General features: G+C 37.8%; 1 protein-coding gene across 1 annotated transcript in view; it reads left to right on the top strand.

Moving 5' to 3' along the window:
* Positions 1–2,598: 2,598 nt before the first annotated feature.
* galnt2 (UDP-N-acetyl-alpha-D-galactosamine:polypeptide N-acetylgalactosaminyltransferase 2) overlaps positions 2,599–16,936 on the top strand; it is a 73,572-nt gene continuing 59,234 nt past the window's right edge. Inside the window, exon 1 of the mRNA XM_028015519.1 lies at positions 2,599–3,070. Within this exon, the coding sequence (XP_027871320.1) occupies positions 2,975–3,070 (96 nt within the window). The 5' untranslated portion in view covers positions 2,599–2,974. The remainder of the gene's footprint in view (positions 3,071–16,936) is intronic.

The following is a 16,936-nucleotide window of genomic DNA, read 5'->3' as shown; positions in this document are numbered from 1 at the left end:
GTCAATGTCAGTGGTGTAAAGCAAATGCTTGGATGTGTTGTATGAGTACATATGGAAGTGTTGAAGTGCAAAAACAAAGACAAACTCAAATGTGCAACAGGGGGGGGACTGAGGCCGACAGCAGAGCACCACAAGCGGCAGAGTGGACGCCGAAGGCGACCCAGAAGGTGGAAGCAGCCAGGCTTAAATACTCTGTGCTCCAAATCAACGGGCCAACAGCACCTGCAAAGGGGAGGAGCACAAAGACAGACAAAAGCACCTGCAACCCAGCCCACAAGGCCCAGGGCCGTAACAGCAGGATTCTTTAATCAGACCAAAATATTTTAGCCATTTCAAAAACACTTGATTTCTCCGAAAGGATCTCCTGTAGCAGTCAGTGTAGCAACAAATCTGAAGAGATCCTCTGACTGAAGACTGTCATAAGCAGCCAGCAGCTCAGCTTCCAGGCAGCGGGGACGATATTCACGTTCTGGATGACACCATCAGTTGTTGGCAAGCACTGCTAATCCACCTCATTTGCTTTGGCCACTCCCCTTTAAAATGAATATGATTGATGGAAGATATAATATAAACTTCCTCTTTCTCTCTCTACTATTTGGTCCTGCTTTGCATCCATGAAGCCTCTCAAATATATTTCTATATATTCTTTGTGTGTGTTTTAAGGAACAAGGGCTTTACTCTGTAAGTGTTTTGAGGAGCCTATATTTAGCATAGAATAATCCAGTTTAAATTAGATTTTGAACCAGAACTCATCAAACTCAGTAAAGACTAAAATAAAAGAAATCTTGAATATGATGCTAGCTCAGTTAGCTAACAGGTTAGTGTTTACACTCTGCAGAATAAAGAGGGAAATCCACTTCCTGTTGATTGTAATCTGTGATTAGGAATAGTTATCATGCAAACCCCCAGACAAAGCACCCTGGATAGTGAGCCGTAGTTTAAAATTTTTTTTAAAAACCCTCTGTAGGCAATATACTGAGGTTACCGTATCAAACATGTCTTTACATCATACAGAAATATTTCTGTTAAATGGGTTTTTAACTGATTTGTACTTGTTTTCCGATTTAACCTTTAGACTTGGATACAATAAAAGTAGCTGACTCATGCCCTTTACAGAAATGCATTTCTTAATTTCTGTAAAGTTTAACAGGCTGATTACAAAGTTTATCTGCAGGTCATGTTTGCCTTGAAACTGGCAGTGAGCCGCTGAACTGAAAATTTCCAACCTTTGACTCATTCACTGACTAATCACGTCCTGAGATTGGCCCACAGTACAAAGAGAAATTCCTCCTTTTTACAAGGAACAGGAGGTTTTACGATCCATCTCTCAGATGTTTGAACACCAATAAACCAAAGTTTTGTTTTCCTGCATCTTGACTGAAGTATTTGTGACACACAATCTATTACTGAACTAATATTTTGCTCTTATTTCAATATAAACAGTTATTACAACCATTTATCATTTGATATATGCATACAATTACAACTACATCACTAATATAAAGTGTATTTGTATTAATATTTTGAACATTATTCAGTAATTTCAGATTATTTTAGAATATGACTATATGGGAAAAGTGTCATATTCTGACACCTTTCTGGAAAAACAATTGAGGTTTGAAAGATTCAACACTGCCAGATTGACAAAGTGGAGAATTTCTCACTGATTATTCAGTGTTTTAAAAAAAATGTTCTCCAATACTGATGTCACACATTTGGTCTTACTTCTACAAAGAAAAGAAATAGCCTTTATTGTCCCACAGAGCGGAAAAGCAGGTGACATCAAGGTACACATTTCAGCAACAAGGCAGTTAATAGTACTTTAAATCATAAAAACACACAAATAAAAAGTCATAAGAACAACATACAGTCACTAATTGAAAAATCAATAACAGACATTACATTTTGACGTGTGGCATCATCAAAATCATCAATACACATCAAATATGTGGGTTAATGTTCCAGTGGTTATGGGTCGACAGCAACTCTAAACAGGTGGGTTTTAGCCTTGATTTAAAGGAACGCAGTATTATATGTTTACATTTTTATAAATATTTAATGTATGTACAAATATTTTCAATACAATTACTGACATGGAGCTCTAGAACTGATCAACAAAGGAAATTTGTCTTTTTATCTTCCAATAATTGCCCCATTTCTTTTATAATAATAATTGTTATTATTATTATTATTTAAAACTTTACATTTCTTTAAATGTTTTAATTTCAAGAAATGTAAAATTTTATATAATAATAATAATAACATTTATAATAATCAATTTATGATTAAATAATTATTAAAATTATAATATAATACCAATTATTTTATTACATTTATTATTATATAATTATAATAACAGTAATATATATTTTATTATAAATTTATGATTATTAAAATTATTAGTTTTAATTATTTAGATTAATAATTATAAAATATAAAAAATATATTCTCGTCATCACTAATAATTATAATCATCAATAATCAATGATAAGCTGTTTTAGGTTCATCTGAGGTTCTTCTTTGCTCTCATCTTTTGTTTGCTGCTTTTAACCCGGTTTAAAGTGTGTCTAGCGCCCCTATCGGCCGCACATGGAAACTGAAACAGTGTGATATATTTCCCCCCTTCAGCCACATCTGAACCTTTCTAACAATTCGCTTCCCAATCGGGACTTCCTCCACCCCCCTCCGGCACGGAACCGCACGGCTCGACTCGCCGCCGACCCCCCGGCCCTCCTCCAGCGCTGCCTGAGCCGGTGTTTGATTGGATTAGAGTCGCTTAGCCTTTGCCCTCTAACCCCGCCGATGTTGGCTCGCTGCTTCCTGCTCTCTCCGCTCCCCCTCACCGACTGAACGAAGGCTGGCGAAGCCGCACGGCGAAGCGACGCGCTCCGCACCGGACACAGTGCTCGGCTTCAAGCGGGGTGTCGCGGATCACGCAAACCGGAGAGAGAACAGCGACGCGAAGCTCTCAGCCATGCGGAGGAAATCCAGGGTGTTGCTGTGTTTTGCGGTGCTGTGGGTGCTGGGAATAGCCTACTACTTCTACTCGGGGACAGCGATGAGTCGGAAGGTAGGGTTTCCGTTCCTCGACTGCTTTTTCCGGCGGCACGGTCCGCCCCAGCCGGCGCCCGGGTGGATGTTCCCTCCGGGACAAAGCCACGGCAGCCACGGCGTGATTTGTGGCTGTTCTCCCTGTGTTTTTGTCTGTGGATGTGAGCCGTGTGATAAAAGGCCTGCTACTATCAGTGGGCAGGCATTGATTTGGTGGAGATGCGTGTGGACAGGGTGGCTGGTCCGGCGTGCACGGAGCCCCCTACCCGGTGCCGGTGGTCGCCGTCAAGCGGCTGCCGGAGAAAAGCTGCCCCCCATCAGCAGCTTTTCTCTGCTACTTTCTTTATTTTGGTCTTTTTGAATACAGTAAGTGTGCACGCATGCAGAGCAGCGGTAATCAATATGAATGTGCCCGGCCTGGCTTTCGGAACCGGGGGTGTTTAAGCCTATAGAGCACGTCAGCACAAGCTGCCTCTGCTGCCTCCTGAGCAATAAGCAAAGATCAGGAAGTGTGCAGATTAACGCTGCTTCAAATCACTGACATGCCACAAGCTCTCACAAAGTGGCTTTTTAATATATAATTCAATGAAAACAAACATTTCTAACACCACTGTTCCACATATTTCAAAGCTACATCGATTATTCTGACGATTAATCAGATAAAAATGAGCACATTCTTGGAATTTTTCATTTGACACATTAAGGATTTTAAAAGTACAATATTAGAAAAACTTTTGTAGATGTAAATAACAAACAGTTTAAATCCTAGGGTGCTGATCCTGAAAAAATGACAAGTTTAAGCTGAATGTAGTTTAGTAATCAATTAGATGATTAATTTATTAATCGAATTAAAAAATAGATGTACAGCACAGTTTTCATTTAACTACTTAAAACATTTTTATACCATATTAGAAATACATTAAATATCCAAATAAATCAGTTTCTTAATATACATAATAAGAATATAAACATTTTATTGCCTAAAATGTAGTAACACCGCATTCATTTAGTGAATGCGTGATCATTTTTTGAAACAAATAATTCATGTGCAGCTAAAAAATACACATCTTGATCTGACATCAAGATGTGAAAAGCTCAACCCTTTCTGCTTGACTTAATATTTATCTGTTGATTAATTTTCTGAATTATTGATTGATAATTGGTTAGCAAAAGGTGTTTAGTGGGAGATTTTATTTTGTTTATTATTATTATTTGTATTATTATTATTGAAGAATTTGAACTGGGTGAACTGGGTTTGTCACTTGAGGAGTTCTGGGACATATCTTCGTTTTTCTTTTATAATAAATACAAAATGTATATATTTTCTTTACAGTTTTGGCTTAATTATTCCTCTGAGTATGTCGTTCTTTCAGGAAATGGGCTTTTTTTTCATCATATTCTCCAGTTAGCGATTAATCGATTACTAAATTCTCCATTTTTGTTTACATTTCATGAAGTTGTGTTCATGTCTTCTTCAGAGGTTTGTGTGTTGCTTCATCTAGTGTTCTTGCTGCAGCGCCACCACAGGTGAAGGGAGGAACAAGTTTTTTTTTAACGTTTTGGATCGTTTGACACAGTGGAGTGTGAAAGCGAACCGCAGCTGAAAAAATATAACAACTGTTGCAATTTTGATTTTTTTGATGAGGAAAATGTTTTAGATTTTTCAGTATTTGAACTATTGGTCACCGATCAGAGCTAATGAAGGGAGTTTGGTAATCTATGATCGATTAACTGATTGAGGGAAAAAAGGCTGAATATTTAGTTGGATTTTAAGTAAGAAAAAAAAACCCATTGGGATTATTCAATATTTTAGACTAATAAATGTGAAACTTATTTGTAATCTTGCCTAATTTACTGTATCCTGCTGCTTATAGTAAGGATGCACAAATTAATCAGAAGTGGCCAATTTTACTTTGGCTTTCTCTGATCTGCAGGTCAAATGTTAAAAATCTAATTTTTTCTTCATCCTATGAATTAAATGCATCAAAAGCACTTTATTAGATTTTTTTTTTAATCACTAAATTGGTGTTGGCCAAGAAAGTCCTGATCGTTGCATTTTGATGAATGAGAACATTACCTTGAAGCTGCAACTTGTTCTGACATTTCATAGATTAACTGAGTTCCCACCTGGCAGATTAATCAATAATGGTGGTAATTGGTATTTGAAACCTTATTTCAAACACCTGAGGTGAGTCGGATGGAGTGACCCTCTCTGTTTGACCTCCCTGACTCAGACTGGATTAGTTTTAGCCCAAACTTACCTAATAAGTCAGTCAGTTTTCCTCACATGACAGTGTTTTCCGTTCACATTACACCCAGCCTGTACATGCAGAAGTCATAAAACGCAATGTGACGATGCATGATGGCTGTTTCCTCTGTGTGTATCCAGGTTGTGTGCTCAGTAAACTAGATGAGGCCGTGTGGACATCCTGTGTGTATTCCACCTGTCTCCCGTCTTGTCCTATCTGTCTCTCTGTGTTTGCTCTGCTCCAGTCAACCACAGCAAGCCTTTTTACTTTTCCATTAGGCTGATAGCTTGGCTCGCTGTGTGTGTTGGTGAGGTTCTCAGAGGGGTCAAAGTGACACACCCAGATAAGCAACTTTCTCCAGGCATTAGATTTCCAGGAGCATTAATATGGATGAGGGATGCGCCCGGCAGGTGTCTTTACACAGCGGGACAGTTAATCAGTTTAAACAACACCGCTGCAGCTCGGGTAGAGTGTCGCTTTCTGTCACTCTCTTCTTAAGTCTGACAAAAGCATTTGATGACATATTCCTGCTGTCATGAAGCAGATTTGACAGAAATCTTGTTATGAGCCTAAAGTTAGCTGAGTTTTGGGGAACTCGTTTTAGTAGATGTGATTTACCTAAATAATTAAAATTGATTCATAAATGGTTCTTAAATGCCACTTTAAATCCAAATAAGCTTCTGCCGGCCACGCCCTCCAACTCAACGTTTACACTCACATGTGAAAATGGCTGCAGACAGATGTGCAATTATATAACCGTACTTCATTGAAACGTAGAAGTAGAGGCTGCTGCACAACCAAGAAGAATGCAGCAAGTGGTTTCTGGATGTTAAGTCAACAAGAAAACATTTGTGTTTCCCAGCAGCCATTGTACAGCTCATTCAGTGGTAAAACCAGCTGATCAAATGTGTTGGACGTCTGCTTGGATTGCTAGGTAACGGCAGACTGCGCCTTAATCTTTGAAAAGCAGAGGTGGGGCCTCCTGCACAATCAACAAGCATGCAGCAAGTGTTTTCGGAATGGTAAACCCCTCGACCCTAGTCTTTTCCAGCAGCCATTGTTCAGCAGTAAAACCAGCTGACCAAATGTGCTGGAGCTGCTTTGGTTGCTAGGTGACGGGTGGAACTCTCCTGGGGTTGCTAGGTAACGGGGTGGGCTTCACTGAGGTTACTTGATGACGGGCAGTGCCTGCTTATTTGTGACGTTACATTCATGAGGTTTTTGAAACGGCTCATTTTCCAGACACCAAAAAACATTCGCTTATTACCAAAAGTAAGGTAATTTTATTTGTATAGCACATTTTCAGCAACAAGGCAGTTCAAAGAGCTTTACATGAGTTAGAAGGAAATACAAACAAACCAACAAGCCAAAAGAAAGACAAAAGGATAAAAGTATTAAACAAAATATTTGTTCCCCATGTTTAATAAGAATAAGTAGTCCATAATGTATGAACTATTGGGTGTTTCTCTGGATTCTTGTCCTGATAAAGCTAAATGATGGTTCTCCATGTTTTATTCTATTAGTAAGTATAAAACTTTTAAACTGGTTTTAGAAGCAGTAGAGACCCAAATGGAAGCTAGAAAACATTCAAAATGTGAATTTTGCATAATGGTTCCCCTGTAACATCCATCTGCACTCGGCCCTGAACTCCACTCACCTCTTATTGGTCAGGGAATCGCACAGCGCCTGCCTGCTTCCATTCCGCCTGACAAAGATGAATGCCGGCGTGTCATAGCTGGCCCCGATCACTCGGGATGCGCTCGGTCACGGCAGCTGACTCAAACGGCCTCCTCTGAAGGAATCTCAAACGGCCCTGTCTCTGCGAAGAGAATTAGTTCAGCTGGCTTCTTCGTCTCTGTCACACACCGCTCACGCTCCGCCTCCGCGGATCAAAGCGTGACACTCCAAAGCCTGAAACTTCCTCTGCTTGGGAGAACTCCTCCTCAGAGTGTGTAGACCAATTTAATGAGGCTTTTTGAAACTAAACTGTTAGTCGGTGTGTTCTTTAGTGGGTTTCTTCTGCTATAACGACAAATAAATAAACAAAAAAAATTGTTTAGATCTCATAAACTATCACAAAATATTAGGAGGGATTTAATATGTCCTATTGCTTTGCAAAATAAATAAAACATTTAAACCTTGTGTTGCAACCACAAACCTCAATGTACTTTATCTGGATTTCATGTGGTTGTCCGATGCAAAGTAGGGAGTGAAAGTAAATCCCTGACCTTTGTTACATCTTGTGACATTGCAGCTGAAACCTTTATTCGATTTTATTGGGTTTTTATGCATAAAGGCCAATACAAGGTGCTGGGTTATTGCAAGGTCTATAAAAGGCTTAAAAGTTGTCATATCAATTTTAGATAAAAGGTATAACATTTTTGAAAATGTCCAGATCTTCCATGTTTGCATAATCGTTCCCCTGTAGTTTCTAAAATCATTGCTTTATTTTTGACACATGCATTATCGAAAATGTCAAGTACATTTAAAATAAAAAAACGTTTTGTTTTTCTTCTAAATAACACTATATTATATTGTAGGGCTGAAACGATTAATCAGATCAATCGTGATTACTAAAATAATTGGTAACTAATTTAGTAATCGATTAATCGTTAAGAGTATACAAATTCAACAAAGGCTATTTGCTGAAAGAACAACACACAGAGCAGTAATTAACCCAAAACTATAAAAAAAAAGAGAAGCTTTTTGCATTATGATGCAAAAAAACGTTATTTTTCTGTGAATCTGTTCTACCTTGAACTGCTCAAGTGGCAGTTTCATCTTCACCTGCTTCAAATTCAGTAAAAAAAAGTGCATTAAACGCCTTTTGCTATGCTATTATTAATACAAAATATAATCAACCGGTCAGCTCAGCACTATATTGTTGAGCTTTTCACATGTTGATGTTACAGGTGTTGTTAAAATAAGGTATTTTAGGTGACGAAATTTTCACTTTCTTATTCAAAATATGAATTGTACCATTTGTTTATTTGCATCTTTTAACACATTTCTAAAGTGGTATGAAATGAGCTCAAGTTTTACAGGAAAATCATGCAGAATCTGCCATTTTCTTTATCCAATTAATTGCCAGAATAATCGATGACCAAAGTAATCGCTAGTTGCAACCATAAAATCATCTAAGATGGTTCTTGATATGAGGTGCACAGGGTAACATCTGCCTCAAGATAAACGGTGTGATTGTGCACACACTGCTCTCACCCAAAGGGGAAGCCGAGCCTCAAGCATCAGGGGAGACTGAGTGGGTTTTGTTCAGGTTTGCATTAGTCGTCTGTAGGTGGCAGCTGAAGTTCTGCGAGTTCTTCCTCTTTCAGAAACCCGAAGCAGGGAGACGAGCTCAGTGGGGAGTCAGGCTGGTTCAGTGAGCTATCTGCAGCTCTAGGCCTTCAGCCTCCACCTGTCTCTGCTGGTAGCAAAGATTGGATTTGTGGATACCACCGTCTTTTATCACACACAGCATGGCTTCTCTGACTCTGCATCTGGCTGGTTTTAAAGCAGGAGCTTTTTTTTTTTTTTTTTTTGGAGAAGTCGGAGTGAAAGTGAAGCTGCCTCGTTAAGGGCGTAGATGAGTTTTCTGTTTGGTGGTTTACAGAAGAAATGGGAGATTGGAGTAGGGCTGAATCGATTAACCGTAATGAATTGATTATTGAAATAATTGTCAACTAATTTACTAACTGATTAATCGTTAACCAGAGTATACAAAGTCAAAAAAGGCCATTTAAGATGCAAAAAACTTATTTTTCTGTGAATCGGTTCTATCTTGAACTGCTCAAGTGGCAGAAATCCATTATTTTAATAATGGATTCATCACGATTAATCTGATTAATAGTTTCGGCCGTACAATATATTCTGGTTTTATTTTTAAGAATACCTGCAAGAACAACGCACTCAGAGCAGTAATGAAGCCAAAACTGAGCAAAAATGTGTATATTTTGCTTTAAGAAAACGTACAGAACTCCTCAAGTGGCATTTTTAGTCAAATTCTGTAAACAAAATCTCCTATTTGGAACCTTTTCCATCCAATTAATTGGTTAATCCAGTGGTTCCCAAAGATTTTCTGGACCCCCTATGGATTACAATAAAATCTTCCCCAAAAAAGAAGAAAAAAAAAAAAAATCAACTGGGCACACACATCGTTCAACCAGACATAAACCTATACACATATTTTTTTCAAACTCCATTGACGTTTACTGTATTTCACACTTCAGGTTGCAACAAAACACATTTCAAACCATCTTTACAGTGAAACACTTTTGTGTAACAATTTGGGTTTTTTTCATTCATCCATAGCGCTTCTCCCCCTGCAATGGCACTGTAGCCCCACTTTGGGAACCACTGGGTTAATCCAAAAAAAGAAGAAAAAAAAAATCACAGATTAGTCCACACTTTAATGTTAAATCAAGCAGAAAGGACTGAGATTCTCACATGTTGGTAAAGTATTATTTTTTAGCTGCAGATGCATTGTTTGCTACTTATGCAGCATACACTAAAGGAATGCTTGTGTTATTGCATTTTAGGCAACAAAAAGTTTATTTTTCATTGCATTATTTATTTATTTGCATCTTTTAAGGTATTTCTAATATTTTACAAAACTGCTTAAGTCATTAAATGAAAATTCTGCAAAAGGTGCCAGTTTTTTATCTGATAAATCGATTAATTGTCAGAGAAAGCGATACATGAATCGATTACTAAAACAATCGTGAGTTGCAGCTCTACATTGGAGTGTGAAATTCCCAGATTGTTCACATTTTCACCCATAATCGGACCAAAATGTATGACTTGCACCTTTTATTGCTGTGATTTCTGTCCTGAAACCTGTTCATACGCTGCTTTACTCATAATATTGATCGCACATGTAGGGGTTTCTGCTACAGCAGGGCCACATCTCTTCAACACCGACGAGGCTTCAGCAGCTCGATAAGTTTACGCTGCCAAAATATAATATAATCTCACCCTCTGTGCTGTTTCATTGAGCCAACCCCAAGAATCAATGACTCAAATTAAGCAGAGAATCTCTGGATCATTTTTATATGAGATGTTCAACCTAATCCGTCCGGAAGTTTAGAAATAATTGCTCATTAAAGTTGGGTTGGTTTTTTTTAGCTGGAGAAGGAGTTTTTAAAAAAATTTTTTAGCCAATAATCTGCTTCACGCTCTCATTAGAGTTGGTTAACTTTACCCCTGCGAGTGTCGGGGAAAAGACGTTGCTGCTGTGCTGCAGCAGCGCCGCAGATGTGCGAGTCTGTGTGGGTGGTTTTAGGGTCAACAGCTTCTTTTCTCTGGGGACGGCTGTCAGTAAATCTGGGAGGCGAGAAACTTATCAGTGCAGCATCTGGATCTAGAAAGGAGAAATTAACACAGAGGATTTACAGTAGTTGTTATAGTTTACATGAAGGAAAATGGCTTCCTATGTTTGTGAACTTGCACATTGTTGAGTTGTTTTAAAATGAAGGCGAAGTCAGAAACTAAAAATTAGTTTTTCCAAGTTTTTTGAGTTTTATTTCAATGTGGAAAAGACTAACTAAAGGTAAAAGTCATGCTGGTATTTTCTCATTCTTCTTTCTAAATGGAATTGTACTAATTTATCAAATCTACCATCAAACATAATTTAAATTCCTTTGTAATAAGATGCGAGAAAAGTGTAGAAATGATCCGTTTTCTCTGGACGTTTCAAGCATAATGCGATGGAAAAAGGTCGAATGCATTTAACTACAACAGTTTCAAATTTTACATCAGAGGATGTACAACTTGATCTAATTGCTTTTATTTAAATTAGAAGATGATATAATGCTTATCATTTCTATAACAATGTTATCTAATAATCATTTATCGCTTTTTTGTCGCTTAATTGCTGCTTTTAATTGCTTATTATGCAGAATAGTTGAACTACTTGCCACTTTCCCTGTTACAAGAACAAGGAAAGTGCTTCCTTAATATTTGAAGGATAATTGATTTGGTAGTCCTGTAAATTTTCAAAAAGCTTTGTAATACAGAAAATTAAGTTTGCCAAATGAATTTTCCTGCTTTTATAAAAGGTTGTTGAAGCACAAATGTCCTACATTTGCATTGGCCTTTCCAGAGCTTTTTGCTTTTAAACCTCAAGTTGAGTTTACTTGACTATAAACTACTTAAATCTGGAACTTTTAAGATGGAGAGGAAGAAACTATAGCAGAAAAGGACTGATAATGGGACTGCAGTAGATCCCAAACAGGAGAATAAATAGTAATATCTCCTTGGCTGGCTTTATTTCTAGCAGCTGTATGCAGTTTGTATGGAGCCTCTAAAACCCAGTTACCATCTAATGGCACCGCTACAAGGAGATGGAGCCTGAAAAATGGCCAAGAAATCTTGATGCCTGACATAAAACCTCCTTTCTGTGTCTGCTTTTCTTCTACTGTACCCCCTCTGTCATTTAAGCCCTTCTGCTTAATCGCAGCAACATGTTGGATTCATGTCTAAGTTTTAAACTGATTACTTTCCTCTTATGTCATATTTGTTTTGTTTTTTTCTTTCTGCCAGATAACAAACTTTAATGGGAAAGTTGAAAGGAGCGATGATATCTATTGTTCTTTGAGCTCATGCAGAGGGAAAGTTTTCAAAGAGATGCTTCTTATTATCACATCAAGAGAAAACAGAACAGCCCTCTATTGTTCAGCTTATTGCAGAGCGCCGTATTGATGTAGCCGTCGCAGCTTCACAGTCGGGGTGACAGCAATCTGTGCTATCGGGATACATTTATAAATTTGCAGCTTATGTGGTGCACGAGTGGTCACGGTGTTTTGCCTGTGACCTTTCCACAGCAGAGGCATTCAAATACAGAGAATTACCTGCTCAGCGCTGCTGTGATAAGGCTTTATTGGGTGTGTGAATCCTCACAGCTGTAAAGTTTCAGCCTTTAACAGAAGTCTAGGTTAGAGGACAGATATTGCCTCTTGTTTTCAGCTTTTTTTTTAAAAAACAAAAAACAAACAATCCTTACAAATCCAAGGAGATAAAAGACAGACTGCATTAGCATATGTGTCGGATATTTACATTTTACACTTTGGCATCTTTTTTTTTTAAGCTACTCCATCTGCCCCATTTCATCTGTTTGTTCCTGCAGATAAATCAAACAGCAAACATAGTCAGAATAAATTAAGGTGCATGAAAAACAGGCATCCTGTCCACCCACCTCCTTCTCTCCCTGGTAAACAAAGCAAATAAATGTGTGATCTGCCATATTTGGGTCACAGGATCCCAAGACTGACTTTGTTCTTCTACCTTGAATTCAGATAAGATTCATGTCTTTGTTCACTGTTTTTGTGCCTAAGCAGGAAGACATTTAAACATAAAGTGTTGCTTTAAAATAGTTTGTAAAGCACTGCAGATGCAGGATGCTTTTTTGTTTGTTCCCAATTAAAGCTGGGCAATAAATTAATAGCAACGTATCAACACATGATCAATATCCATAGATAAAATGTCTAATATTCTGTAATTTCACTGAACACTGATCCAGAACCGCACAGAATTCTGGGGAATGTAGGCAGAAGAAAGACTTTAGCCACTTAAACTCTCAAGGATGGTGGAATCAACTAACTCACTCTTTGGTTACCTAGCAACAACTAGCTCACTCATTCTTTGGTTACCTGGCAACAACCGACTGAGTAACTGGCGCAGCCGCAGTTTAATGTTTTACCACTGTGCTTCACAACTGCTTAAAAATAAGAGAAATAACAGCGTGACGTGAAAACTGTGGATAAAACGGGAAAGGTCGCCTCAGCAGTTTCACAGTATTTCAGATATTTGAAACAAAAAACTGATCAATTGTATTGATATCGACCGATATGAAACGCTTGTATCATGATACGTTTTTCAGCCATAATAATGTCTAACTTGCACCATTTTTAATTCCAAGCAGGAAGTTGTGGTTGTTTTTGAAGCAATCTAATTGGCTGACTTAGGTTTTAGCTTTACGCTACACTGCCCCCTGTTGGTTTGGCATGTTTGTTCGGGTTCATTTGGATGAAAACTTTTCTGAAACCGATCCTGTGTGTATGCTGGTGTTATATTTTTACATTTTGTGACAGAGATAAGTCTGTGCAAGGCCCAGATCGATTTGTTTCTACGTGTTGTCTCTAACAACAGAGCAAAGCTTCTCTTCTGTTGATATTTAAAGATTTTTCTGGCATGAAATATTTCCACATCCATCTGACCTTTGTTCATTTTAGCTCTCTTGTGTTAAAATGCCATCCTTTGAAGCTCCCATCTGTAATTCACTGTGAATGCCACATCCTTCTCCATTTCTTAGCTTTCATTATCTGACTCCAGCCTTTCTGTGCCAGCACTGAATGAATGAACAATGTGCCATTTCTTGTTGTGTCACTTTTTCGGGTTTTGAAAGCAACATGAAGGACAGATATTACCAGTTCAACCGTTGGGAACAGACACAGAAGAATGCGGTCAGGTCATAAAGCAGGTTGTATTTTTGTACAGATGCAGTCGAGGTTTTTTGTTTTTTTTTATCTTTAAAACTGGAAAGATAAACAGCCTTCTTGTTCCAAGCAGGCTGTTTTCTGTGATCTCAAAACCTTTGTATGATGATGAGGCAGACTGAAGTGAACACACACTCACAGAAAAGCGTAAAAGTTTTAAAGTTATGGTCCAAGTTAAAGGAAAGGCCTGTAAAGTTTTCCTTTTACTGTATTGTGAAACGAGTTTCAGGAAGCAAAGTTGCTGATGCGGTTCTACTGGCCTTTACTGCTCCTTTTTAAAAAAGGAGGAAGAAACCTAGATGAATAACAGCCACGGGAACAAACATGTGACGTTTGTTGTTTTAGATAGAAGGAGAAGGCTTAAAAATACACGTAGAAGTCCAACAATTAACCTTTTAGGTTTAAGACGGATTCTTCCTTGACCTTTGAGTTTATGTTAAAAAATAATGTAAAAATCCATAAGTGGAGTTTCCTTTTAAAGCTGCTGGAGTTCTGACGAGAAAAGCATGAATGGTGCGCATAAAAAGACTCGTTGGATGGCACTGATACTCTGCTGTTGTGTAGGACTCCCTGTTCTGATGGAGACCTTGGTTAGTGGTGTAGGATAATTAGACCTATTTAATGTAATGTCTGTTATATTTGGCTCGGTTTTAAACCAAACCCTCAATTTTAACACAAATATGTTGAGCATCCACAGAGATGCTCAACATATTTGTGTTGAGCATCTCTGGCTCGGCCATTTTCAGGTTTTTGTAAAGCTGCAACCTGCTGATTCTGATTTCACTAACGTAACTCTTCAGATGTGTTGCCGTTGTAATTTAAATCAAAATGATGTTAATGACTTTTCACTGTAAAATACTAAAAATTCTTTCGTCAGGAAATCGACTAATATCAATCAGGCTTTTTAGCATACAGATATGTTTTATACAAATAACATCGAGCTGATTAGGAATACTGTACACCTTGCTAGGCGTCTACTTTAGATCTTTGAATGTGTACCAATGCAGCAAGTGGTTTCTGGATGGCAAGTCAATAGCAAAACGTTTGTCTTTTCCAGCAGCCATTGTACAGCATATAAAGCGATAAAACCAGCTGACCAAATGTGCTGGAGCTCTGGTTGGGTTGCTAGGTAATGGGGCTGGCTGGGCTGGGGTTGCTAGGTAACAGTACAGTGACCAGTGAATGTGACTTAAAAATTTGGGAGGTTTTTGAATCAGCTTTCAAAAACCTCAAGTTTCAAGTTTGCATAATATGTCCCCTTTGATATAATAAGTGAAATTAAAAGTTGAAGCTGTCTTTAAAATATTTTATAAGTGAGTGAGTTTAGGCTGTATATAGCATTTTTTGTGTAATCGCTCTTATTTTGTCTGAACGATGCTCTATGATACACATAAATAACCCTAAATTAAGCTCCTTATTTTTGTATCCCCCTTCTAGCGCTTACGTCTTTTACTTAGTTGTATTTGTATAATTTATGATGAACTTCCGGTTTTTGGTTTGGTGCTTTTATTTTGATAGGATAACTTCCGCTTTATGTGTTATCGAACGTCAGTTTAACGACAAAGGACGGAAGACGAGTTGTAACGGAGTTGAAGTGTAACTTATTAGCAGCTCCCTCGATAGAGGCACACAAGGTATGTTTATTTTGTAAATAAGTATATTTTTAATATTTATTTTAAAACTGTGATTCTTTTTTTTACTGTATGAAATAAGTAGAGTATAGTTTTGAGATATTTTTAGTTGTAAACGTTATTTTTTGAGTTAGCAACGTTACGGTTAGGTCCTGTAGCTTACACTGCGTTTGTGTGTGTGTGTGTGTGTGTGTGTGTGTGTGGGTGTGCGTGTGTGTGTGTGTGTGTGTGTGTGTGTGTGTACATACAGTACAGCTCTTACGGTGAAACTAAGGGTTTATTTTCGTTTTATCTACAATACATACAGGTTCACTAACTGAAGGGCTCCAACCCAGCAGGATTTTGACTAGCTCTAGGTCTTATGAAGGAAGAAAGTCGAATAAATACCTGCATTAAACCTGTAAAAGAACCAATAGAATTTTATAGGCTGACTTTTTAAAAAAAATAAAAGTTGATTTATGTGCGTTTCTTCTGTATGCTGGAATCAGTTTCCGGTTCACAGTCCTCTGTCTGTGCCAAAGACACATGTAATCTGCGCTCTGGGAGCGAGGCCAGGCTGTGCACATGCAGTGTCGTAACTCTACTTAAACAGATTGTAGGATTTTTTTTTTTTTTATCAAGTCAGACGGACAGCTGGTTTGAGAAGAAGAGAAAGTTTCCTCCTCGCACTACAGTAATGAAAAAACTTACAGGGTTTTTATTTAAATTTTTTAAATGCAATATTAGAAATACATTAAAATACGCAAGTAATTACATTCTTTTTTTCAGATAAGGAAATAGATATTTTATTGAAAGTGAAATAACAGCATTAATTTAGTGTGTCTTGATCATTTGAAGATACATCTGCAGCTAATAAAAATACTTCTATCAATACTTTCTGCTTGACTTAACATCAATACAGGGTAGGGATACTCTATTTGTCTATTTTTTGGATTAACTGATTAATATCAGATTTTTCTTTTTTACTTTTTACAAAATATGAACAGGTGAAGCTCGAACTATGCCACTTGAGGAGTTTTCGGTAGAATATTTTACAGACAAAAGGTTTGTTTTTTTATCTTAAATGCAAAATATATATACTTTTCTTTTACCTCTCCAGGGAGTCTTTTGTGGGTTCTAGTGTCCCTTATACGATAGTAGGCTGACAGGAAACGGGGAAGGAGAGGGGGGAAGACATGCGGCAAATGTCGTCGGGTCCGGGAGTCGAACCCACGACGGCCGCGTCGAGGACTCAAGGCCTCCAAATACGGGTCGCGTTAACCACTTCGCCACCACGCCAAAAATATATATACTTTTTGTACAGTTTTGGCATAATTACTGCTGTAAGTAAGTTTTTTTTCAGCAAATGGCCTTTTTTGAGTGTATACTCCAGTTAACAATTAATTGATTACTAAATTAGCTGATGATTATTTTAATAATCTGATTCGATTCGAATACGATTATTTTTTGTCAAATAAAAGCAACTGGATTGGGCTAGATTACATTTACTGAATTTGAAAAATACCCGTAAACTGTG

Source organism: Xiphophorus couchianus, chromosome 4 (genome assembly GCF_001444195.1).
Source record: "Xiphophorus couchianus chromosome 4, X_couchianus-1.0, whole genome shotgun sequence".
In the NCBI taxonomy this organism is placed as follows: domain Eukaryota; kingdom Metazoa; phylum Chordata; class Actinopteri; order Cyprinodontiformes; family Poeciliidae; genus Xiphophorus; species Xiphophorus couchianus.
The sequence above is the reverse complement of the archived record's forward strand: the minus strand, read 5'-3'. Positions and strand labels throughout refer to the sequence as shown.